At 40.8% G+C, this 27,336-nt stretch overlaps 2 protein-coding genes across 4 annotated transcripts; one reads left to right on the top strand and one right to left on the bottom strand.

Moving 5' to 3' along the window:
- Window positions 1-5,431: 5,431 nt before the first annotated feature.
- tmem254 (transmembrane protein 254) lies at window positions 5,432-9,386 on the top strand. Its single transcript, XM_006799071.3, has 4 exons — window positions 5,432-5,580; window positions 7,322-7,425; window positions 7,998-8,057; window positions 8,269-9,386. The coding sequence occupies exons 1-4, from the start codon at window positions 5,494-5,496 to the stop codon at window positions 8,387-8,389; spliced, it is 372 nt and encodes a 123-aa protein (XP_006799134.1). The 5' UTR covers window positions 5,432-5,493; the 3' UTR covers window positions 8,390-9,386.
- A 3,020-nt stretch (window positions 9,387-12,406) lies between these two features.
- Window positions 12,407-25,396, bottom strand: LOC102791446 (uncharacterized). Of its 3 annotated transcripts, none has more exons than XM_035911191.2 (11): window positions 25,065-25,396; window positions 18,835-19,162; window positions 17,448-17,564; window positions 17,092-17,333; window positions 16,806-16,971; window positions 15,604-15,703; window positions 15,376-15,451; window positions 14,654-14,779; window positions 14,227-14,394; window positions 14,064-14,121; window positions 12,407-13,377 (listed from the first exon to the last, which is right to left on the bottom strand). In XM_035911191.2, exons 1-11 carry the CDS (start codon window positions 25,079-25,081, stop codon window positions 13,279-13,281), a joined length of 1,497 nt encoding a protein of 498 aa, XP_035767084.1. In that variant the 5' UTR covers window positions 25,082-25,396; the 3' UTR covers window positions 12,407-13,278. The 3 variants fall into 3 exon arrangements, with proteins under 3 accessions (XP_035767084.1, XP_035767083.1, XP_006799133.2); XM_035911190.2 differs by lacking the exon at window positions 25,065-25,396 and adding an exon at window positions 24,900-25,039; XM_006799070.3 differs by lacking the exon at window positions 25,065-25,396 and adding an exon at window positions 22,136-22,404.
- Window positions 25,397-27,336: the final 1,940 nt, after the last annotated feature.

The following is a 27,336-nucleotide window of genomic DNA, read 5'->3' as shown; positions in this document are numbered from 1 at the left end:
AGGGGGAATTACGGGATTACAGTTTGAATAAAAATTAAATGTATGGTTATGCTAAAGGTACAGAAGTCTCGGAGGTCATTTTAAAAAAATGGGTACAGAAATCTTTCAGAATACTAAAATAAAGTATGACTTTTGCAAATTAACATGAGCTCTCTATATAAAAAAATATATAATATTTTTTAAAAATTCCAATTTTATGCAATTTTTTACATTTCATATCAGGAAAACATTAAAAAAAAGAAAAGAAAATTGGAGCAGAAGATTTTAAATAAATAAACAGCCCATGTCTATGATTTCTGGGTCTTCAGGCTGCAGTGTATAGAAAACACACGTGGTTCTCTAGTGGAAGTAGTTACATTAGCACAATTTTTTCTTAATACAGGTTAAAATCATACAGTGCAACAACAATTTAAAAGAGAGAAGAAGAGGAAAACTGTAATAAGATCTGACCAATCATAATATAAAAGTCATTTTATATATATATATATATATATATATATATATATATATATATATATATATATATATATATATATATATATATATATAACATCAACATTTAATTCTCTGTGCAAAAGAGGAGAAGGACATCTGACTTGTTATCAGTGCAGTTCAATAGCCAGCATCCATGATGGGAGGTGCATTAAAGCACAGAGCACAGCTAACGTGTACATTTTTTAGGCATCGAGCTTTATTTAACCAGAAAGTGGAACTCTTGAGATCAACAATCTCTTTGAGAAGAATGTCTTCGGTTCAGACAGTCAACATTAACTTAGCAATTTTTTTGTCAGTGCAAGGTCCACACAGAAAGGGTGCCAGGGTTCAAACCCAGGACCCCCCTGCTGTGAGGCAACAGTGGGCCCAGTAGTTTTCCGTGAAGGCGCTGTTTATTTAAAAAAAAAAGGCAAATATCATTCTGGATACAACAGCATGCGTTCTGCTGTAAAAGCTGCAAAATGTGCAAGAACAAAAGAACAATTACATAAGAAAAAACTTCAACACTTTTATGTGTATCTCTGCACTGATTTTAATTTGGTTTGAATATAGCTTATAAATTCACAAAGGATTAATGGAGAGCTAGTTTAGCACAATGCATTATAGAAATCCAGTGTGTCTGTTTATGCTGATAACTGTCGTTGTATGTGATGGTTTATAGTTTTAAAACATGACTGCTGTCATTTCTTGACACCCACTGTTTGTCTCAAAGATATTATATGTTAAATTCTTCGCAATGAAATATTATGGCAGCTATAAACAAGTACTGAAAACAACTAGAGAATCAGACCTCATGTCTAAAGGCATTCAAAAATCCTTTAACCTTACCTCAGGGTGATCAATTTCAGTCTAAACTCCGTAGCTTTGTAGATGAGTAAAAGCACAGATGTAAAATTCTACAAAAGAAAAAACCCCAACAAACTCGCGGAGTAAGACATTCAGGTTATATTTTAATTATAACTGACATTAATTACTGGTATTCATTTATTATTAGCAATATTTGTTTTGGTTTGTTTTGGGAAGTATTCTATTATCATCGGACTTTTCTAAATATTTGTGGAAGAATGCGTCTTTCTGAAGGTCTTGCTGAGTTGAGCGTGGTTCTGTAGCAGGGTCCCACCTTTGCAACGAGTCAGTTCATGAAATGTGTTTGCTCCTAGTTATTCCGCGATCAGCTGTAAGCGGTGTTACTGCTAAGTGGAAGCGTTTAGGAGCCACAGACCTCGTAAGGTTACACAGCGGGGCCACCGAGAGCCGAGCGCGCACAGTGCGTAAAAGTCGCGCTGATGACTTCATGTTGAGTCCCACGTCTTCTGTGGCATTAAGAACGAAAAATAAATGAATAAAGTAAAATAGAAACGAAATAAGTAACATTATCTGTTTTATTTTAAAAAATGAAGGGGGAAAAAATGCTCTGGAAGCTTCATGGCATGGATTTCTGTGACTGAGCAGCTCCTTTGGGTGTAAACGTGACTCAGTCATTTTTCTATATAACCTGTATAATTAACATAAGCAGGACAAGACTGAAACAGTAATTAAGGCCGGTCATTTGCGGCTTTTACCCTGCGCGTTATTTAGTCTTCACAATACGCAGGCTGCCGTGATTATTGAGGCAGGAAAGAAAAATCGCTTTACTGAGATTATTGGATGTCTAGTAGTTAAAAAAAATTAAAAGACAGAGAGAGAGAGAGAGATGAGTTGCGTTTTAGTGACGCACAAGCAGTCTCCATCCTTAAATGCGCCAAAGATCTACATAATCATTTGTGAATTTATATGTATTATTAACATATTTCATTTTAAATGGTATTTTCAGCACCATTGTGCAGCTATAGAGACAACCCATGAACTGGATTTTTTTAGTTTTCAAGTGAATTCATTTATTCAGGTGTTCAGGGCAAAGCAAAAACTCAAAACTCAGCAGAGCTGCAGAAATGATAGCGCATACACATGCTGACATGCATGCTGAGACACTGACATGCAGGGCGATTAGAGCGCACCTTTTAAACAGAAGTTAAAACTTAAAAACTTCAAATAAAAAAACAACAACAAGCTATATACACGCAGACCAAGTATTTTCTACATGCGTTACCCACACTTATTTTTTTAGCGTTTTATTTTTGTTATTTTTAAATGATCTCTGTTTGGTCTCTATACCTTTACTCCGATCTATTCGTCAACCACTAAGAGTAACGAATCAGGCAGCCGGAGGCAGAGAGGCAGGCTGCGCGCCTCAGCTGTGCTCCTCTTTGGAGTGCGCACAGGTGACTGCCGCTGTGACCAGAGTCACCAGAGCTCACAGTGTCGCGGGTGAAGCAGTGCGCCTGGCGTGTGGCTCTGAAACTTTCCCCACTCCTGCTTTAAATCACTGCCCTGAGGTAGCTGTTCACAGGAGGCCAAAACAACCTCAGAGCACTGGGTAATGCTCCGGACAGTCCCCTGTTTGGAGTGTCAGTGTATCTCCAGGGTTGTTAAAGAATACCAAACAGGTTTATAACCAACTGATGTTTGTGTTTTACTGCAGTGCATTGTCTCCTTTTGTGTAATTTTCTACATAGAATAAATAAATAGCTGATTTTTTTTTAAAAAAAAGGAATAAATAAAAAAGGCTACTAGCACTGTGCCATCAACCCCCTCCCAGCCCATCAGCAGGTTTATCCCTAGGCTTATGCGGACTAGAACAGCAGTAGACTGCAGCCATGGGTACAAGTGGTTGGTGTGATTATTATATAACACTGAAATAAGGTAATTTAACTCATTAAATCAGCTGTATTAAGGTAAAATTGAAATCACCCTTGTTTTCTTATTCACTTAATTCCTTAAGTGTTTTTTTTCTTCTGAAATTCACTGAAAATCGCTGTTATCACCAGATTTGTAATTAACAGGTTTTATGTCAGCACATCAGTTTTCTGAATCCTTGCCAAGTCAGCTAATCTTATCAGATCCATTCAGCCCTCAGTGCCGCACAGAGTAAGCAAACAGTCTGAAGTCCACGTAGAAGCAGAACTTAGCACCTGATACGAAAACATCGTTAGAATTATGTTAGCTTACCTCGCCTAGCTTCAGGCACTTGAAGCTAACATACGAGCTAGTCTGTGAATGCTGAGGGTTAGCATGTAGCTAATGTACCTTTGTTTGACCAAGACATGGGCCAAACTTACCTCAAAACGTTTTCAAAATGCCTTCAGAGAACTTGCAAAGTACTTCTCCTCCGAATTAAAAAAAAAAAAAGCAAATAAAAATAAGCAGGGAGAAGTTTTTAAACTGATATAATTATCCACAGTTTGTATGTTCAGACTAAACTAGCTTTGTAGATGAGCAATGCCACAAACTTACCAGATACATGTAAAATAATAAAGTAAACAATAGAATTTGAAACTACAAGAATTAAACTCAAAATAATTATTTTTTAAACATATTAATGACCACAATTCATTATTGTTTTTGTTAGTTTTATATTACAATTTGGCTGTTCTGATCATGTAATTTTTGTTTCCATGGAAACTTTTACGTTATTCAGCATATGTAATTCATTTTTAAGAGGGACCAAAACACCAAAATAATTTACTTTATTGATATTAAGAGAAGATGTTTGGTTATGGACCCGTGAGTGTCTTTAATGAAGCGACACTAAACTAAACTATACTATAGGAACCTTGCAATCACTGAACTCTGTATATCAAAGTATTCTAGAGTCAAATGTGATGTCATCTGTGTGACAGCTAAAGCTGGGGCCAGACTGAACCAGGCAAGAGGGCATCAATCCCAAGCAGCAAATCTACAGTAAAATGATTGGAATTATTAGAAAATATTAGGTTTTCTTCACTAATAATGTGTATATACACACATTTTTCATCATATTCTTACATGCATATATCCAAGATTCTTTTTTATATATATATTTTATACCTTTAGAATTAGAAATGCACCAAAATTTTGTTCTGATGTGCACTAACTGGTGGATGTTCTGAATTATAATAAAGAGGCTACTCTATTCTATTGTAAAATAAATAATAGCTTGAGGTGTTGTAATGCTCTGGTCAAAGTCCAGACCTCAACCTGTCTTAAATGCTGTGGTGGGACTTTACGAAAGCTGCAACAAACCTCAATGAACTGAAGTAATGTTGTACAGAAGAGTGGGCCAAAAGTACTCCACAATGATAAGTGAGAAGCTGTTAAAGTCATAAAGAAAATTATTTCTGTGAATTTTTGGTAGTCTATGTGGTTCTGCATAAATCATGGGGGTAACCTACTGTAGTTTTCACAGGACTGCGGAGAGTCCTTTTTTCCAACATAATATTTCATTTGACATTTCTTCAGTACTACTCGGTATATAGTGACACTTATAGGACTAAAATTTATAAATGCAATTTTTCAAAATTCATCATTCAGTCTGAATGCCCACCGTTCATTCAAAGTAATGCAGAGCAACCCCAAAACTTAGTACGAAAGCATGAGACATAGATGTCCCTCTGTCTTCCTCTTCCTCAGACCTGGATCGTTTAACGTTACGTGTAGATATTCAGGTAGGCAACAGTGACAGAGATGGAGAGCGACAGAGAGGATCGAGGCTTGGGGGTTCGCATCAGTCCGCCCAGGACCCCACAGTTACAGCTGGATACTGGTGCCGCCTGGTGACTGAGTGTGAGAGCTCCCCCTCAACCTATTCCTACTTTAACGTAACATCACTTAAACATAACATCAGTGCTCAAAGTGCCTGCTCAAACCTCAAACCAAAGGAAAAGACCTGGGCTACCGGGTGGACAGTCCGCTGATTAATGAAACTATCCTGTCGACTTAAATAAATTTAAAAATATATATATTTAAAAGTAAAGCGATAACTGTCATTATTTCAGTAAAATGTCCCCGTTTGTGTAATAATCGACAAAAAAGAAGAAAAAAAAGGAAAAAGAAAAAAACTGCCCGGACGGTTTAAATATCCGGGTTTAATTACACGGTCATGTTTGTACGGAGCAACGGAGAACTACAGCAGCAGCAGCGATGGCTACAAGTGATGGACGCGATTATTTTCAGAGAACAAGTCTCTTCTGGATGGTCACCATATCAGTGTCGCTGATATATTTCGCTGTAAGTTCGTTAAATCACCTGTACTTCGGTACAACTGAGATATTATTACCGTCAGCCTTTTTCTCTCATTTGTAACTGCTCGCGGAACCCGTAGTTGTGTTGCACAATATGTACTCCGGGTAATTTTATTTTTCTGAAAACTCGGGGGCTCGGGGAGAGTTTAGTCCTCCCTGTTGTCGATTGCTAATGAATTTTTAAATGGGGAAAATGTTCAAATATCGGCAGGTTATTGTATGGAGTCATTGCCAAGGGTGTCTATGTAAAAGGCTAATCTTATCGAGGTTCATTCAGTTCTCGGTGTGACACAGGTCAAAAAAACATCTCAAAGTCCACTGTACGTGTTAACATTAGGAGCTGATTCAAAACTCAGTTCAAGTTAGCTTTCTTTCATCAAGGCTGCCCTCGGTCGTGCTCGGTGAACACTGAGCTGTCACGTAAGGGGCGCTCAAGCTAACAGGTGAGCTAGTTTGTACGTGTTGGGGTTAGCTTGTAGCTAATTAACCTTTTTGTCTGGTCAAGAAAATATGGCAAAGTGACCTCAAAGGATTCATGCCTGCTTTCCAAAGTATTGCCATTAAGGAGAAATGACTCAAACGGGGGTAGATGGAGCATAACAGTTTAAATGTACAAACAGTACGGTGGCCCTAAGGTGCAAACTTTTCAGAACTAAAAATAGGAATGACAGGAATGTTGTAGCTACCTACTCTGAAGTGCTTTTTTTTGTGCCTTCTACAATGTCAGTTCTCATATCCATGTTTTCTTAAATGGTGTATTTTGCACCTTGGGAATGGACAATGGCAGCAGTGTGTTCTATTTGTCAACTCGTGTCTTTAAAAAATGTTTTTCATGAATATTTATCATTAGATGAATTAAGTGGTTGGAAGCTGAAGATTTTTATTTAGTGTTGAAGATCAGTAATTGGATCAGAGACCACAATTATGCCTATGCTTGGCTTTCTTTGGTATAACTCAAACAGCCAAACACGGTGAGCAGAACTGATTTTCGTCTAAAACTGACATATTTTACGGCATTTTGCACAACAAGGCTGCACTTTGTAGTGCATAAATTGGCTACAGTCATGATCTAAACCACTGGAAAGAGTCATTCATAGTACCGTGCCAGAGCAGGAAAATGAAATGATACACTTTATTATTGCCACTGTGGAGTCTTCTCATTAAAACAGCAAGTCATTGCCCGTGAGCACCTAGAGTCTCATGTTGGCAACTCTTGTTATATGGGCACCATGGAGGGGACTTTCAGCAGGACAAAATACGACTTACTGTGGTCATATGCATGCCATGAAATGAGTGTGTGTGTCATACAGTCATTAGTTTATTCAAAGACATCTTTGTTTCTAAAGTTCTCACACAGTACTGAGCAGAAGTCCTGAGCCACCCATCCTTTCAACTTATTTCTTTAATTGTTTTAGAAAACTGGGCCGAAGTATGGCAGTTTACAAAAATGTGCAAACATACATGGAAATGCAGTTTATAGGGCAAAAACAAAGCTTAACTGTCACATTTTGAACTCTCCTGGCCGAGCTTTCATGCGATTTCTTTAAGTAGTCTTTGGGAATGGTTCTCAAGACTTGAAGGACATTCCAAAGGTCTTCTTTGAGCAGGGAAAAAACTTCAAAGACCTTCAGAATGATTGCTTATTTAAAGATATTGCCCTTCAAAAAATTAGAATCGGGTTTTGTTTATTGTACATGGTGTTTTAAACTCCTTCTTTCTGATTCCAGTGCACAGTGTTTGCACCAGATGTAGTCCCATTTGAGCTCCTTGGTCCATTTGGCACCTTCTCCAAAAACCTTGCGGATAACCATCCTGACCTACTGTACAAAGGGTAAGTAATGAAGCACTGACTCCTGCAAACATCCAAACAAAGAATTCTGGTAATGAGGTTTGGTCATTATAGCTTTTGTAATGCAAGCCAATCACTTTAGGAGATCTAAATAGACATTTTTCTAATGATGTGCAAATCACCAGACCCCCCCCCCCCCCCCCCCCCCCCCCCCCACACACACACACACACACACACAGCCCACACATGTGGATTGTTGACGCCACATTCATAGGTTGCAAATTAGCACTCATGCTGTGGAGTAATAGGACAGCAATCAGAGCTTAATGTATTGTGGTTTCGGTCACGTGACTCAGCTGCTAAGTCGGTCTGTTCAAAGGAAAGGCAGCTGGAAGCCATCATCGAGTCACTGGTGGTTTGAAATCTGAAACGACTGATCAATTTAAGCTTATCAGTACTCGTGATTAGAATAGCATGAGGGGAAAACTTGTTTTCAGACCAGAAAAGTCCTCACTGTTAACTTGTGGGTCTTTCCCCTTTTTGGAAGCATGTGCATTATCCTAGTTTTAAATGTTATCACTGGAGAGTTGAGCTTCCTTTTTTTCCTGTTTCAGGTGGTGGTTGACCTGTGCTATTCATCTTTGTGAGGCCCTGGTTGCACTGAAGTTGTGCAGGTAAGAATGCAGGAACCTTAACATCCACTAGGTGGTGCTGCAATCTAATTTTTTAGCCAAATTTCATGTCCACATGTACACTTTTGAATTAAAAAAACAAAATGGCCAGCTGCATTCAAATTGTGCATAATTTTCTGTTTAAGGGTTCAACAACCATTGCGCACATGATGAATCTATTTCCTAAACATACACTGTTAACTTTTTCCTGCAGTAACAAAGGCATCAAGGACATGTCCACTCGGTGCCTGTGGTTTATCCAGACCTTTCTGTTCGGCTTCGCCTCCCTCCACCTGCTAATTAAGTACGACCCAGAGCGTTCCAAGCAGGACTGACCTTACCAGGAGAGGCCTACAGAACAACACATCTGAGTCTAGAGACCCCTTCTTGGGCCCTCAACTTCTTCCACTGTTCACTTTGATTATAAGATCCTGCTGGAGAGCATGAAATGGAGCAATAATTCTGAAGACGTATCTTTGATAGAAACGCTAGAAATTTTCTTACATAGTTTACGAAATCTTTAATTCCTGTAATAGATCAGTTTCATTCCATATTTTCTAGCGCTGAGGGAGTACGGTGCTGCCTTTTCAGAAATAATATATTTTAAAGTTTGTCTTGATGCTGATTACGAGGGATAAGGGTTATTTAAATATGAGTGTTCTCTTGATGAATTTGAGTGCAGTACATGGTACAAAATGTAGAACAGATTACCTAAAGGTGTTTACATTCAGCCTACACGGTGCAGTACAGGTGGGTTGGTTTTTGGGGGGTTTGCCTTTTTTCTCAGCTGCTTGGATGAACGTGATGCCTGACAGGTTTGCTGCAGATGGTATTTTGCCATCGTCCTCAAAAGTGCTCTTGGATTATATGAAGAGGGGAGATGCTGTCAAATTTGCCTTTCTCAGATTAAAGTGCTGTGATTCATAGTCTTAATGTTGACACTACAAAATGAAGGATGAGTGAACTGAATCCACTGTGGGGTGTTTTCTTTCTTCTCTTTTTTTAAATAGCATTTGTGTGATTTGAGATGAATAAAAAGTGGTCTCACCTCTGTGTTTATTCAGTTCAGATGTATTTATGTTGTGGCAAACCAAAACAGTTGTCCTCAAGGTGCTTTATACTGTGAGGTACATCCCTTTCAGTAGTCCTGAGGAAACTGCAATTAAATGACCTATAGGAAGGTACTAGGTAACAACGGGAAGGAAGAACATCCTTTTAACAGGATGAAGTCTCAAGACAAAAATGTAATGACCTCCTGTTGTGGTGTATAAACATGGGCCTCAGTGAATCACATTATGTTCTGCAGCAGTCTGAACCTATAGCAACATGACAGGGTTCAGGGTCACCTGATCCAGCCCTAACTATATACTTTAGTCTCAAAACTTGCTATTTGATAATCTTAAACTGGAGATCATGACCCTCTCAAATCCTATATATATATATATATGTGTGTGTGTGTGTGTGTGTTAATGTTCTATGATCATGCCCATGAGCAACAAATCTAATGTACAGTTGAGTGTGACTAGTGTTTCACATAATTGATCAGACTAAAACTCAGACTAGTGCATAAAGCCAGCCTGGTGGGATATTTCGGTGTCAAGGAAACATTAAAGTGTGTTGTTGAACTTCTTTTGTACTGGTTTCAAGGCTGATGTTATGAAATATTGCCACTATTTTCACATTGTCCCCTCCATCCCATCCCAGCGGGGATTGAACAGAGTAATACTGGATTAGGTAGATCCTTTACCCAAAACTAAATCCACATGTAAACACACATTGTAACAAGATTCCCAGAGGCTATACCATTTTTTCCCCCACCTTTACCAAAAGTTCCTTAAACTGACCAAGGCTTAAATTTCATGTGGAAAGTGTTCGAGATGAATCCAACTGTTACCTAAACTGTTGTTTAGAGTCTCAATTATCTTTAGAAAGACTCAATCAGACACTTCAAACCATTTTGTGCAAGTTTTGCCTTCAGTTTCTGAAAGAAACTCCATTACGCTCATCAGTTAGCCAAAGGAAAAACATGCTCAGTCTAAGATGAAGGCCCATTATGACAAAAAGACTATTTTCAGTACTCTTTAAACAGGTGAGAACATTTTTTGGTCCAGCTTGCAAGCACAGTTTGCTGGATCCTGCCTAGTAAGTTATGTAATCCAAATAACTAGGATCTGCCATATGAACATGTTGAAATGTTACTTTCCAAGAAACAGCCCGGCTGCTCCACTATCATTGTGTGCGATTGCTTAATATAAACCCTCTGATGATGGGCTGATTGAAAAAGGTGTTTAGTGCTCAGTTAAAACATTTTCATTGTTAGGTATTAGATAATTTAGAGTTCATCCTGTCCCATCTGTCTGAATCTGCTTGGGATGATATAGTTTGCCTGATCCAGGATTCTCTGTGAGCTAACTAACCCTCTCATGGGAATATTTAGCTCACTGAAGAACTTTGTCTCGATGCTTTGAATCTGCTAGAGCATTATTGTGTAGCGCCCAATTTTGCACTTCCTTTCAACTGTCCTTTTACGGGAATAGAAGCAGGGTATGGATCATCCCATCTGCTACTTTTCCAAGAAGTTCACAAACAGCTAAACTGTAGCACTGTTGAAAAGGAAGTCGTTGCCTTGCAGAACTGTGAAATCTACAAGTCTAGGTCACAACCAATTCAGGTGTTCACTGGAAATAATCTATTTCAGATGAAAAACTCAAACCAGAGACTGATGTGCTGGTGTCTTCTTATACAAGATTTTAATTTGCTGATTAATTAAAAAAATAAACAAACACTGGGAATGTAATGGCAGACGCAAAGCACAAGACCCCATCCACTGGGGTCCCAGAAATCTTCCTGTAAAATCTGTACTAAAATTACCAGGTCAGCCAAAAATTTCAAGTGCAGACATGCTCTAATCTTCTTGATTTACCAAAGTTCCCAAGGTTTCCTATAGACTGCCATCTGATGCTGCTATGTTCTCCCTTGTCACCATCTTCCAGCTGCCTCTCTGTTCCAAATTGCACTTCTTGCAGTCTAAAAGAGTGCAGGAAGATATAACTGTGTGTACCTGTGTTTGTTCCCTTGTCTTCTTGAAGTATTCACCACAGCTCTTCCCATCCTTTTTGTAAAATCCACTGTCCTTCTGCATTTCTCTCCTTAACACCATAACATCATCACCTCTGCTCCCTTCACCTCCACGTCCCCTGTAATCTGCTCTAATCACTCATCTCTCCCTCTGGCGACACTCTCTACCCCTTCATTCATCTCAAAAATTCTCTTTTATCTTCTGACAGCCAAGTTGTGCATAAACACTGACAACATTCAACATCACCCCTTTGATTTCCAGCTTTGAACTCACAATCACTAGTCACACACTCTACCTTCAAAATTACCCCAACTCCATTTCTCTTCCTACCTACACCGTGTTAGAACGGCTTGAATCAACCTCCACTGCTCCTAGTTTTGCTTCCCTTCCATCCAATATATCTGCCTTTCTTCTCTCCATCATATCATCTCCCTCTTCACCAGTCATATATTTAAACCGCCACACTCTTGCCTTTCCTCCTCTCTTGCCCTTAAGATGGTATTTCTTTGTCTTTGCCCAACAGTACTACAGTTTCCACCAGAATCCTTCTGACCAAGAGAGGCGGTCATTGTTAACCTGAGCTTTGACCAAACTGCTATGGAAATCTCATTCTTTATGATCCATGGATAAATTGGGAGGGCTCCACCAGGAAGTGCATGTGGTATAAAATCTTAAAGAAATCAAACACAAGTCTGGTACTAGCACTAGGAGTACACTAGCTTGTAAACCCCCCCCCCCCCCCCATGCCTGGGTCAGATGTTTAATTAAACATTTACTTAAATGATTATAAGTAGATTATGTAGCTTATCTACTTATGTTAATTATGTAGCCCAATTAGCTAAGTAATAATAATTGTTAATGTAAGAAGTTATCGTTTCCTGGCTAGGAGCTTTAACCGTTTCGGGAAGCCTTGGACTCATCAATCACAGCTCTGAATGTATATCTTCTGACAAGAAGGTGTTTGTGTATGACGTGGGCTAAAGCAGTGTGTGACGTGGGCCAAATCAGGCTAAAGCAGTAGCACGGGGTCACAGTGTCCTCTGCTTACAAACTTAAGAGCATTAGCTTGTCTTAAATGGTCCAGTCTCAACAAGAGCTTTGTCCAGACATTAGTCAGTTAGACAGTGCAGACACTACTTATTTTTAAATCCTGTGTTACTTTTACTTTTGGTGAAAATACACCAGCAATGAAGAAAAACCCAAGCTAGTTGTCTAGTCTAGCTAGTCCCCTACTTTGCATATAAACTTCACAAATGTGAAAACACGGTTACGGTTCATTTGTCCGGAGTTTTATTTGGAGAACACTTTTAGGAGGGTTGAAACTGCCACTGTGGACAGTACAGAAATATTTACAGCATTTTAAAAAGAACATTCAATGAAAAATAGACCTTATATAGTGAAGCTGTACATGCGCTACAGGAGTCACACTCCACCCTTTAGCTAATCCAGACTGATCCACGTTCTGCCAGGGGGTGGAGCCACAAGTTGGCCACCACAGACTAAAGCGTGGCCACCCATGACAGCCGTTAATGAAGACCCAGAGGGCTCGACACACACTCAAATAGGTTTTTTTTGCAGAACTGTTTCTCTATAGGGACACATTTTAATTGTAATTAGCTTATATGCTTTACCAACAACTGGGAAAAAAAGCTTTATCCACTGTTACAGATTTATTTAATCACTTGAGGGTTACATAAAAAGTTTATATAATAAGAGTAAATGAAGAAAAATCTTGGCTCTACAGTAATTTAAAACACAGAGAAAAATACTTTATTATGTGCCAGCCCAATGTTAACCCATTAAATGGCCCAAGTTGGGAACCACTATAAAATAGTCTGAATCCGCCATAGCATTCAGTTAGAATTAGCATCATCAACTGGGATGCAGTTTAACCGCTTCACAGTATATTTAAGGTGCCATGATGAAGAAGAACAAAAGCAGCATTAGTAATAGAAGGAACATGTAGATTTGCGCTATAATCTCAAGGTTTTGCTGACCAAGCATTCTCTTAATGAGTCTCATATAACAGAGCTTGCATATCATAAGAGTGTGTGTGTTTGTTGCAGGAATGGTTTGCATGTGTTATCCCGACGGCAGGAATCTGTTTTTAGTCAGTCTAGTTTTATGTTTAGGATTTCGCTGTGATCACCGGTCCAGCCAGCATATAGAGGGGTAGCGCTCGCTCAGCGTCTTGCGCAGATGAGCACTCTGCATCTTATCCCTGGCTTCCACCACACACTCCACCTGTCAACACACACACATACAGTTAGTCTCCTTATGTCATTCTCCGTCTCACACACACTCTAGAATTAGGGCAGTGAGAGGTTTGCTTGTTGCATTATGCAACACCTTTCACCTCCTGACACTTGCTCTGAATAAGCAGTACAAATTGTCAGTGGAGACTGTGGGGGTAAAAATGCAGAGCCAGGAGATTACATGATAAGTCTGCTCCATCCCTGAGCTTTCGAAATGAAGGAGAATAAAAAAATCCATTATTTAAAAAAGCTACGATGGTCCAAGTTTTATCAGTCAAGACATGTCAGTTTCTCCCCAGCAGCTTTACTTCATTTTTTTCCAAGTTAAAAAAAATAAAGGCATACTATATGTAACGTTTGTGAGTCTTAAAGTCATCAAACTGACTCAGTAGTTTCAGTTGCATAGCAACACTGTGTTTGTAACTTGCTAAAACAACAGCCAAAATTGGCTAATGGTTGTACCAGACCGAGTATAGCTGTAGGAGGATACTGAACTGAGCAATGCTACTTTTTTCTATCTTTTAAAAATGTATTTGTATTTTTGGTCTTTTAATTCCCGCCAACTCCCTGACAACTCCAAGCCAAGAGTTCCACGGCAATAAAGGAAAAGTGGATGAGCGGATTGGCGAGGAGGAGGAAAGAGAATGAAGTGAAGAGGACAGATTAGTCGCCTACCTTTGCCTTGAAGAGCTCTGACTTATCGCTGTGTCTACGATGGCAGACGTCCAACAACCTGGGAGGAAAAAGACAAAAGAGGCGAAGGAATGAATAAACTAAAGGTGGCACAGGGCAACGTTAAAAACAAAACCGATTAAGTCCGAACAGGTTCCTACACTACCTGACGTCCTCTCTGGTCAGAACATCCAGCAGCTTAGCCATGTCTCCTGGCCACTCTCCCAACTGCACTGAGAACTTACTGATCCGGTTGTCCAACACCAAAGCTCGGTCCATGCATTGCCTCACCACTTCCAGCTCCATGTTAGCGCTGCTCACCACCACAGCCACCCTGCAGCAGACACAGAGGAAGGCTTAGTTTATCTGCAGCCAAAAGGATTAGCACTGCTGACATTGTTATGTTGCCAGAATGTGAGCTTTTCAGGCGTTAAGGAAAACATTGAGCCCTCAGAGTTAGGACTATATTTAAAATATATATATTTCTTTTTTTAAAGTGGGAATTTGCACTGTTTGAAAACTAGAAGGTCGATGAGTGAAGAGAAATTACACGGTTCAGGTAGGAAACCGTGAAATTAATACACTTGACCCACTTTTTGCCTTTTAGTTCTGGTAGTTGTCCGGCCAAAATGGCAGCCAATCCCATGGCTCCCTCTGTGTCCACAGTGGAGCGTTCAAACTCCTGAAACCGCAGCATTGCCACCAGAGAGTCTTCCTCACTGTAAGAAAAGGAAAGAAAAATGCACTCCTTTGATATCCGATTACCAAAATTAGACTTCGACATGGGCCCCAACATCCATAAAGACATAACTGACAAGATGATGGGCCTATTATTTGAGGTGATTCACATCTGAATCTTCAGAGCCAGTCCATAACCAGACAAAATGAAATGTGATCGTGTTCACACCAGATGCACTTCTTGTGATTGTTTGATGAAATTCTGAACCCTAGGCAATTTCCTGTCTCACCAATGTGTCGACAATGGCTCTGGTCCACCGTGTCTCAAACGCTGCTTGGTGTTTTTCTCTCTCCTAACACACTTGAACAGCAGTCTCTTTTATGCCTGTTTCCATTGATGTGTGATTGTGCCTAATAGAGAACCACAGGGTTTCCAGCAGAAAGGTTAACAGCCTTTTTGGTGTGAAGCCTGAAGGACTGAGCCAGCACCAAGCCAGAACTGGCTCTGCACCAGCACCACGTCAGTGTAAAAGAGGTATTTGTGTTCTGGGAGTAATAATACATCTGTACAGTGAAATTAGATATTTAAAAGAAGACAAAAGTTTAATTCTATAAATGTAATGTGGACGTGCAGTACCTGACAGTGATGACTTTGTCCACCAGTTTCTTTGCCAGATGAAAGGTGTTAACACCAAGGGAATGCTCCATGAGATCTGAGAAGAGACAGATGATCATCACAAGCTCCTTTATTGCAGGAGAAAAAAGTACAAAGGAGTTTCTAACAATAAATAATGTGCACATAATCTTTTTTTTACTATCTTCCCCTTCATGAGGGGTCAGCAGAACAAGTCGGAAATGAGTTTACCTCCATAAAGTTTCTTATTGGGGTTGCTGTGCATGTCTTTGATTGGACCATTCGTTTTCAGAGATTGTAGCAGCAAAGGGAAATCGTCTGGTTCAACTCCCTGTTGAAGAAAGGTGGGTCAGCTATTGTTCTCATGTGTTGATGATGATGATTTCTAACCTGCATTTCACTGTGGAGTAAAACTGTTGAGATCGCTTTTGCAGAGTGTCCTGGATTGAGGTAGGTAAGATCAAGCTAGCATTTTTGGAACTGAGCTTTTTGGATGGTGGACAAAAGACAGTGTTCGCTGTTTTGAACCCGGGAACCTCTTCCTGTGAGCCAACAGTGCTAACAGAGTCACTGAAGCACAGTCGCAGTTTGAGCTAAATGTTAGCATTAGCATGTTCAAATGATACTGAGATGCTAACATTGAGCATGGTAGTGTTTACCATGTTTGCTATCCATATTTAACATACAGGCAACCTGACAGGCTAATCAGGACTGAATGTTAATGCTAATTGTGTAGACATGTATTCATAGATAGTTACACAAAGGACCGACATCACTAAGTCTTTAGTGATCTTACGGCAGTTCGTCCCGTGAACTATGTGAACTATGAACTATGGACTATATAACAGAAATAGACTAGCACTTATTTTGCAGTGCCTTATATTTAGCATGCGCACCACTTTTCCTACTGTGAATATATGAATATATTATAAAATGGTATACACAGTATTAATTATAAATGTGAAACTGTTGTATGAATATTAAAACAGGACCATCTCTGGACTGACCGGGAGCCCTAATCAGCCTCAGTGTTGCATAATATATAGGTTTTCACTACTGGGTCAAATGTGGTAATATATTTGCTTGAAAGCTTCACTACACAAGCTGTACCACGATATTTCTTTATAGCTGAAAATAGAGCAAGAGGGCTGTTCTGTGCCTTCAGTGCAAACAACACGACAGCTCTCAGAGCTGTGGGCAGACAGTGAAACAAGGGAAACCACTTCAAATACAGTCGCCTTGTTTCGTAACCCGTGCAGAATGAAAAGGGCACTTGTGTCAATACGAGGGAGGTAGAAGCAATTGTGCAATAAAAAGGATGTAGATCTACTATAGGATCTACTATTGGTAACCAGTGATTTGAGATGGGACTTCAAGCAATGAGCATACAGTGAAGATGTAAAGATTCAAAGAGCTTCTCAATGTCTGCTTACTATGACAAGAATGCGAGAGTCGAGGTGTTTGATGGCTGCAGCGGTGCCAGCCAGTAGACCATACTGTCCTGCAGCAGGAATGACCACTGCCTCCAGTTTGGGCACCTGTTCATAGATCTCCATGCCCACAGTGCCCAGTCCTGCCAGGTACGCTGCATTTTCATCTCTGCTCAGCAGCAAAGAGAGGAAGAGCAGCCTTATGTTAAGATAGTAAAACATTACTTAGTACTGCAAAGACACAGACAGAAACTCTCATTCCAACTCCTAATATGAATGTTAGACTGACTCTTCCAGGTAGAGGTATCCATTCTCCCTGGCCAGATGGCAGGCGTGGTTCTGGGAATCGCGGCCGGTGCTGCCGTAGGAGATAACCATGGCACCGTAGTCTCTGTAGATCCTGAGGCGGGGCGAGGAGCAACTTGACGGCATGATGACAAAGACCGGGATCTTCAGATCCACCGCGTGGTGCGCCACGGCCATGGAGAAGTTACAGTCAGTGGCCACGATCACACCCATCCTCTGCTGCTCCTGCAAGCACAGAAACACACGCCTGACATATAATCACATGCAACAAATATGCACGCACAGCACACTTCAGTGGATCTTTACAGCGTCTTTTTCAGCTCCCCCGCCCCAATCTACCTGTGTGAGGGAGGTGAGCAGGTACAGCACTCCTCTCTCCTTCACAGAGCCGGTGTAGTGCAGGTGCTCCTTCTTCAGGTAGATCTCCATCCCGTACTGTTTGGACAATCTGGAGTACTGAGCACACAAAAGAAGCAGCATATTTCAAGAGCTCCAGCAGCAGCAGTAACCCGTTAAAGATAGATTTGCTAAGCTGGCTTTATATAACCACTCAGGTGCTCACATGCATGCTGAAATAGTTTTCACTTCATATAATTACTCCTGGCGTATGAAATCCATGGTCTTTGCTCCGAGTCATGTTCAACTTTTATGTTATTTTTGCATGAATTCCCCTAAATGCTGGTGCTCATCCAGCTCCAGGAGTCTCTGCCTGCTCTTTGCTTTTTGCCAACAGCCGTTAATCCAATCTGCTTCACACTTGGTGGGTATAATGCAATATAAAGTGTGAAGCAGATATGAGGGCTCCTCCTAATTTGGCTAAAATCTGCAGTGCATTATTAGCGATGATGTCCCCACGAGGGCTTCACCTTTGGGTGATCTTTAGTTATTATCACCTGTCCCGCTAACAGTTGCATCACCAGTAGTTATGTCGAAGCAAGCCTCAATTAAAAGAGTTTTTCTTTGGGCGTTTTGTGGTTATTAGCAGCGACACACAACCACGCACAGTGAAAATGCAGAGATGTGCAGAGACATTATAAAAGAGAGACATGGCACTCGTGACTTGAAACTAATGGGAGGGTCTTGAATCAGCGAAGATGATGTTAGAAATATAACGTCCAAGGACTCAAACCCACTCTACAGACTAACTGAAACTAAACGCACCTAATCTAAAAATGTAAATGAAAATGAATGAAAAACAGAAACGTAATAACTCTGCTTCTGGGGGGGATTATTTGGGGAAAGCAAAAGCACATATCTCAGTTTTTTTGCTTGTTTTATCCTGGTGACTACTGAGATGGAGAGAGGTGACAAGGCCTTCTTCTAGAGAGACTCTGCCTTCATCACTCCATCAATTTACATCAATCACATTGTTGTGAGATCACATTTAACCTGATAACCCAAATGTTAGAATTTTCCCATTTTTAAGCAAAAACAAACATGTTTACAACCTGGTACAAAAAAGCTCTGCACAACTCAATTCTAACATAAAATCATCAATTTAAAATGTATCAAAGTAACGCAGACCATGAAGGCTTTGTTCAGTTTTTCCATGAGCAAAAATCTGCATCCCATTTAGACTAGTTCTGATAGTAGTTCACCCTCTTGTGGTCTGTTTACAGCAAACTTCCTTAGGTATGAAACTGAAGGAAGTGATTTCAGCTCCCAAACAAAGGTCAAAGGTCACCTTTATTGCACGTTCTCCTGCACTTATTCTGTGTTAGTGTACCGTGCAAGGCGTCTTCTGCATCCCTGACTGGATCCTGAAGGCTGCCGCGCTGATGTCCTCAAAGCGGAGGTACTGGGCAGGAGGTCTCGGGATCATCCTGAACTCGCTGACTCGTCTGGTTTTGGGGGGGTCCATGAGGACAACCTCAGGAGCCATCGCTACTTTGGTTTCGTGGACTCTCACATCACCGTTGAGAAGTTCTTCCACACCAAAGTCCTTCAGACGCTCCGGTTCAATAAGGGTGGGTCTGCGGCCCACGGTGCCGTTACTGACGGGACCATATTTGTAAGAGCTGCCGGGCTGACTGGGGCCCAGATACAACTCCTCTCTGAAAACCACAAGCAGGCATTGGGGGTGTCACTTAAAAATCATATCAAATCATATTCAGAGAACTAAAGTGTGCTTTTGCACAGCTGCTGAGTCCTCCTCATTGAAAACCATAAGACTACAGCTCCTGATCCTACACTCGTCTTTTTCACAGTGTAAATTCTTAATTTTCTGCACACATACTATTGCAAGCTAACACAGTAAAAATAACACACGGAGGCTTTAGCAAAGTACCACACAGTCATGAGCCTGAGCGCAGCGAGATTTGATTTGCATCTTCCAAACCCCGAAGATAAAAAGTGAGCAGATGTGAGTACGCTGATGTGAATATAATAGCTTTTCCAATTAAGCAGGTTGTTGGCGTCCACTAGCTCTCAGATCATAAAGGTTATTTCTCCCAAGTACGTAAATGCACCACCAGAGGGAACTTTTAAAACCAATTACTGTTTTCAGCTGCATGTTTTTCCACAGTGAGTAGCTTTGCAATCAGCTTGTAGCTGGTTTCCAGTATTAAACCAGTTGTTTCTGAAGGATCGGGACTTTTTAAAAAAAATTACAACAGCAGGGTATGCTTTGGAAATAGTAACATAGTACATATAGTACTATATGCAGTACAATAGTACATCTGTCAAGCATCAGATCTGATTTATTACTTGATTCACGACAAATTAACACAATTTTAAGATATAAAGAAAAACTAAAACCAACAGCTTAAGAAAACAAATTTAACAAAAGTGTATTTGCACAAATTCTAATTTCTATCCTCTGGATGTCAGCCAGAATGTAGGGTGGAGCTGCCAGGCTGAATCAGCTGATATTCTCCACATTTTAAAAGTATACATCATCACTAGAGCTACAAGTTTTATTAACAATCGACATGAAGCAATAACTCTTAGTATAATTCACCTGAAATATATAAAAGCAAAGGTTTATTTACTCAAACAATTAATCATTAAGGAGAAAGTCCTTGGTATAAACTGAATATGTATCAACAAAGTGCATAAGGAGTAATGCATAAATGTGTTTTGAGTGTAACTCAATGTAAGAACTTTGAAAAAGTGACAATTTCCCACTTTGCTTCGTCGATACGACCACTCTCACCGGCGGTCCGCTCGCATTCTTCAGGCTAAGATGAATTGATTCACCTTTCACGTCGACCCTGCTTCCACTCTCGGTGACGGATTACTATTACAAGTCACCTTATGATTCATTGGGTCATTCGGCTCCTCTTTTAGGAGACACACAAGCGATTAAAAAGGCAATTTAGTGGTAATAGCAGGACAGAATGATTTATAAATGGCCGCTGGAGCTAATCATATTGCGCGATTCATTTCAATAGCTTATTAAAGTTAGGCTGGGTATGGGCAGATTTACTCAAATGACACAACACAAAACTGGATCAGACTCCCGCGGGATGTTTCTGTCAAACAGTCAGCGCAGAGGCCTTTTACACAGCATAGACATAGTAATAGGATTATACTCATTGGGGATTAACTCAGTCACTCAGTAAAGCAGATCACATATAGTTACCGGCTACGTTTGAAACTTTGAAACAGGTTGGAGCCATGCCAATCATCGTCAGTGAGGTAAAATAAAACAACTGACTGACGAGGGTGCTTTTGCGAGCGCGCAGTTCTACAATAACATCAACAAGCCACCAGGTGGAGTAGCTTTCCCAAACAATGGTCTAAATATCCTTCAGTGGTGCCAGCTCTCTATACAGAGAACATCTCGCTCTATTTATATCGCAATGATCTTGCCGTAGACAATATGGCGACCTTTCACCTCGTCTCCTGGGTCCATTACTGCTCTCTCCCCACTTGTCCTTCACTCTTTTAGCCCCATTATTCAAGCACACAGTGTGCGCTCTTAACACGGCTATGAATAAGAAAAGTCCAAGGCTGCACCTGTGATTAGGGTGCTTTGCTTCAAAGGCAGAGTTCAAAAACAGCATCAAAGGAGGGCAAAGAGCAACATGGCAGCCTCAGAAAGCCTCATCAAAAGGGAAGATGAAGCGCTGAAACAGTAAAAAACAAAAAGTAGCTTATTTTATTATAAAACAGCACAAAAAATCCCCACAAAAAGTAAGGACAAAGCTAAAAGTGAAGGAGATATTTAAGCCCATCAGGCTTTCATCAGTGCACTATCTCAGCTTCTTTATGTCCTTTTAAAGACAAAATGCCCTGTCTGGCTGCTGAGCTGCTTCCTTTTCTGATTGAAGAATAAAAAAAGTTCATCATATGGGAAAGGAAATGTCTCCTGGCACTACATGACTATATGTATTCCTGATGTTGCATCACTGAGTGTGCAGTTCTGCATCCTTTCAGGGAACGCTTCGAAAGCTTTCTCACGTTCGTCGGCTGCTTTGTTTTTGGCTGTTTGGTTATAACACAAAAAGCTCCAGAAGTTTTTAATGTGCTCAAAGAGGCAGAGGAAGATCAGTTTGCTTGTTAAATCTTGACGGTTGTAATCTTCCGTATAAGTCAAACACTGAGGAAGTACTTGTAAAATCTGTTTGACCCTGAATGTGATGTAATTTATCAGCGGCACAAAGAAATGCCAGTTTTCCACCAAAGCTTAAAATCAAAGCTTCCTTCCTTTCTCTAAATCTGTCACAATACCCTGAAATGAAAGAGGATGTTATGGTCAAGAATCAAGCAGAGAGGGTAGCCTATCAGGGGTTGGGATGCTGGCAGGACGAGCAAGGAGAAGATGGAGAGAAAGAAGGAGAAGGCCAGAGTATGTGGATCTTTGATATGGGGGTTTGCAACAGCCAAGCATGAACATTTGGTGCGTTTTGTTGAGTTTCACTTATAATTAAAGCTGAAGAAGAGACTGGACACAGCAGATGAGGAATGGAGGTAATTTAAGGAGGAGCTACCTCAAAATTCTGAGGGTAGATCTGAATCTAGAGGGTTGATCTGGTTGGGGGAGAGGTCTGGGGCTCCGAAGAAGGCTACAGGTAATTTCCCACCTCTGCCAGAAGGGGTCATTCTCCTCGCTGTCTGTAAGGGCCGGCCGTGGTGAGTACAAACGCTCAAGTCGCTCGCTCAAATACCTCGAGTAGAAAAATTGAGCGGCAAAGTTCATCCTGGTTAGAGGACCTTCTTCCTAGAGTCCAACAAGTGTCTGTATCTGAATCCCTCTCCTGTCCCTGCTGCTGTGTTGTGTCCGAGGGATAAGAGGACACTGACTGGTGCTGCTCCCACGGCGTAATGTCCCACGCCCCAGCTCCTTCCTTTTCCTGTCCAGGGGCTATTTAAGAAGGGATTACCCATGGACATGTGCGCGGTGGCCATGTAGTGCTTCTCCGGTGGCACGGCCCCTCCCAGAGCTCTATTCCTGTGCTCGCACCGAGATTACTTCCCCTTTCTGTGACGCAGTGCTAATCAGACTGTCTAAGGAGATAGATACAGACTTAGGGTTTAACTAGGAAGCAGCGATCTAGAGGCTCAGCAACACAGAGGAGACAACAATAGATGGAGGATCAGAAATGCATGATTTTTTTGCCACCAAAATCAATTAAAAAAGAGACACTTGCAGCAGTTTCATCATTATGTGGCATTTCTATTATCACGAAGTGATGCAGTTGTTGCAGCCTCTATGAGATACAGGGAGGGAAACTGTAGGAGATTTTCCATTCAGCTGTCAGATGTAAGTGCTTACATCTGTAAGAAAGTGAAAAAAGATGTTGCAACAGGAGAGACTATGTTCTGGCACCACAAATGAACAGCTGAACATGGTAGAACTGTAGAAAGACAGGCTGCCAGACATGAGACGCTAAAGGGAAAGCTTAGGTTTAGACTCTGTTCAGCTCTGATCAGGCGTCAAAATCTAAAACCTGAAGAGCAGCAGTGTGTCCAGCAGTCACCGGAGTCTCACTGGCAACTGATAAGCTTATTTTCAATTAGTTTCTTAATGAGTTGTTGCCTTTTTAGACAGCTGTGTGTGGAAAAAAGCTCCAATAACAGTTAGGAAAGTGGAATTGGGACTCTGTGCAATCAATTTTGCAACTTTCCAAACTTCACTGCAAATGGTCAATTTTGGTTAATGTTTTTCATGGTCCAATGACATCTTATAAAACCATATTTCAAGGAAGGTGAAACCTGTACAAGATAACTGGTCTCATATTACCTTCAGCTTATACACACTAAATCTGCCAATCTGCTTCATCTGAAGTGTCTGCCAGGTGGTAGTTTGGGGAAACCGTCTTCTCCAAGACATCCAGAGTTGGACTGGCAGCTGAGAACTAACAGTCATTTACAACCACTTCAATCCATAAAATCTAAGTTGCGACAGAACAGCTAGAGTTTGAACTCTCAGCTCCTTTTTATCGCTGTTGACATACACATGAAATACCACTCGAACAGGTACGAGATAAGATCACAACGTAGGCTATTTGTGCTTGAGTATGTCAAATATTGCACTATATCTCTGCAGAGTACTTTCATCACAATCTGAACTGAGCCATAAGGAAAGTCAAAGTGACCAATGTCTAAAAAGATTAAACTAAAATAAAACTAACAAAGGGAGCAATGTTATACATCCCATTTCTGACAAGGGCTTTATAAACACTTCGAATACAAAATTAGCCAAATGACCAGAAGCTAATTTAGGCCATAGTGTACTGCATGCTTAGTGTTTGGTTGTTCTAAAATACTTTATAAGGAGTAAGCTCTGCAATTTTTTCAGTAAACACATTTTGTGTAGCAATAAACTACCACAACACATATGCTAGCTTTTGCTAGCGAACGTTATAATCCTACACTGGGAAACGATGCCCCCTGCAGTGCACACGTGCTAACGTTAGCGGATAATGGTTCTGGTTTAAAAAAATAAAACACAAAATGAGCTAGGGACAGCCAAGATGTCAAATTAGAGGCTTCAAAAGGTTTTCCAAAAATGTTTCGTGGCAGTGGCTCCATCCTTTTGTTTTGATATATTTCATCAGTAAACAAATGCCAGTCATCGGCCAAAATCAGGCTTCTGGTGAAAATCAGGTGGAAAAAAAAAATACAACAACAATCATGTAAGATGATCCAATGTTAGGTTAAGATAATATGAGGTGCTGTAGTGGTTAGCAGTGTTTTGTCATAGTAAGACGTTTTGGGGTTTGAATACAACTGTTTGCACATTCTCCCTGCATCTGTGTGAGTTTTCTTTGCACACCCTTCCTTCCTCCCACAGTCCAAAGACATGTAAGTTGGGTTTAAAGGGGATTCTGAAATTGGTTTTGATTGTGAATGGCTAACACGATGGCCTACAGTAGATATCCTGCCTATCCTATGACAGCTCCATCCCAACCATGACCCTTAATTGAATACGCAGAAGAAAATAGATGGACGACAACAACTGTTTGATTTAGTTTGATCACTGTCGATGAGACATCACAGTAAATGATCTCTCCTCAGGTGCTAGCATATCAAAACACTGACGTAGCAATGTGGCCCCAGTCACGTTTCTCCTAAATGACTGCAGTAAGGACTGAACACAGAGCATGCGTTAGGGTCTGTGAACTCTAACTTATTAACTCAGGTGTATTGTGGAGTGAAAGAAGTTAAATGGCGCACCAAAACAGTTAGGGTACTTTTTTAGCAAACAGGGCGCCATGTGTTCTATAAAGGTTTTGGTGCAACACTTACAGGTCCTCTCATTTTATTTTTTTATACTGTAAGGAGTCCATTTCTGAAAAAGCTTGAAGATCCTGTTCTAGTGTGCAAAGTAATTAAAGTACAAACCTGAATAGTGAGAACATGCCAAAAGGTTTCCTTCTTTAAACACAGCAAACACGAAGCGGGATTGCGACAATCCAGGGAAACCAGAGGCCAATTATTGACTTGTCTCTAAACCAGACTTCACACACACCACCACACATCTCACTCAGATTAGACTTAGCTTCTTACAAAAGTGGCAAAAACATGGTGTATGCCAGAGAGCTGAGGTCACATATTGGCACCGAGGAGCAATAATGAGATCCGCGTCGAGGTGGAGACGATGAAATGACCACCGCCGAGGGTCCCCTTAATCTCCCCACGACTGTGGTGACATCTGGTCATCATAACTACTGGCAGGCGTTGCAGTAGAAAACAAAGAGACGTATGGACAGGAGGACAGAAATAGGCAGTGGGAAGGTGACCTCGCTTCCAGCAGTCTGTCACACGGTGGCTCAGCGTGAGGCCGGCTGTGATCCTCTGGTTGGGAGCTTCTGCAGATGCTCTGTTCTTTACGTTGCGTCTGCTGCCTGAAAACACGCTTTAGCTAAATAGTCACAGGGTGAACTCTGACACATATGTACATTTATTAGCCTGTTGATTGTAAAAAGGGGGGGTTGGGGAGGGAAACTCCAAATTCCAGTTCTAATTGCAGTTTTTTAAAATTCTAATGGTACACATATATATGTGTGACTATAATATGTGTTTGTGCGTGGATTTCATTCATATTAACCTCTTAAGCCCCAAGCCTACCTGATCTCCTGCTTTTTGCCCCCGTATCAGGGGGCGTTGGGGCTTAAGAGGTTAAGGCTTACTGCTACATTTACAGCTGTTGTGTTTTCTAAATAAATGAAATAGCAATTGGGGAAATTGTCTTTATGTTTTATTAAATGTGTCCAAGCTTTTGAATATGCAGCATATAAAAGTTTGCGTTTGATTTCTGGCGTATTCAATTTATTCTGACAGGATGAAATTATTGTTCTTTCCTTGTGTTGTTGCCCTTTTCAGTTTTCTTATCCCGTTTTCCTTTTGATGCTTCTGTAAAGGCTGACCATGTGTGAGACACATAGCTATATTTCCCTCGGCCTGTATCTCTGGCTTGGATCGGCTAACAGACATAAATGTCCGCTGACTCTCTTTCTCTCCGCTGATCCCTTTGCTCACTTTCCGCCAATGTTGTTTTCTGCTTCTTAACCTGTAGATCTGCTTAAGCGGCCACAGAAATGAGCACAGAGCAGGAAGGCTGTAGACACTCCGGCTTAATAAGGTTAGATAATGCGTAACAGTCTTTGCTGTTTGTGTGTGGCAATGTGTGTGAGTCATCGACACAGAGAGAGAGAGCAGGAGAAGTCAGTTTACTGGGAATAACAGGAACCAATCAATGCGATTACAAAGGGCATTGTCTGCTGCTGAATTGATTTTGATTTCTTCGTCTTCCTGCTGAACAGAAATAACCTCCTGGTGGATGTTCTCAGATAGCCTCAGACCCTCTCTTGATTTGATCAAAAAACTGTTTAAATAATAAAACTGAAATTAAAAGAAAATTGTCTACATCAGTCTTACCTTGTGTCTGGATAGAGATAAGATTGGATGCACTGCAGGGTAGCGATGCAAATCAGTGTAATACAGTACTGTTATGAGTTATAAATAAAACCTTGAAATCTTGTTCTTCGGGACATACACTCACTGGTCACTTTGTTAGGTACACCTTGATGATACCGTCTTGGACGTCCTGTTGTCTTCAGAACTACCTTAACACTTTCTTTTTCATTCTTCTATTGTCCAGTTTTGGTCCATGTGAACTGAAGGCAGCACCTGGTGTGGTCTTCTGCTGCTGCAGTTCATCTCCTTCAAGTTGTGCATTCACAGATGTTCAATTTAATTTTATTTATACAGCGCCAAATCACAACAACAGTCACCTCAAGGCGCTTTATACTGGAAGGTAGACCTTAATAATAATACATACAGAGAACGACCCAACAATCATATGACCCCCTATGAGCAAAGCACTTTGGCAACAGTGGGAAGGAAAAACTCCCTTTTAACAGGAAGAAACCTCCAGCAGAACCAGGCTCAGGGAGGGGCGGGGCCATCTGCTGCGACCGGTTGGGGTGAGAGAAGGAAGACAAGATAAAAGTTCTTCTGCATACTTTGGTTGTAACAAGTTACTTATTTGAGTTACTGTTGCTTTCTTATTTGCTATTCTGTGATGCCAACGAGGCATTTTCACCCAGAGAACTTTTAACTCACTGGATATTTTTTTCCTTTTTGGACCTTTGACTTGAGACGGTTGTGGGGAAATTACAGAAGATCAGAAGATATCAAAACACTTAGTCCTGTGTGTCTGCCACATTCAAAATCACTTTAATCACTTTCCTTCCATATTCTGATACTCAGTTTGAACTTCAGTATGTTGTCTTGATCATCTCTAAAAGCCTAAATGCACCGAGTTGCTGCCATGTGA

Source organism: Neolamprologus brichardi, chromosome 13 (assembly GCF_056152115.1).
Source record: "Neolamprologus brichardi isolate AB-2024 chromosome 13, ASM5615211v1, whole genome shotgun sequence".
In the NCBI taxonomy this organism is placed as follows: Eukaryota; Metazoa; Chordata; class Actinopteri; order Cichliformes; family Cichlidae; genus Neolamprologus; species Neolamprologus brichardi.
This window is presented reverse-complemented; position numbering and strand designations above follow the sequence as displayed.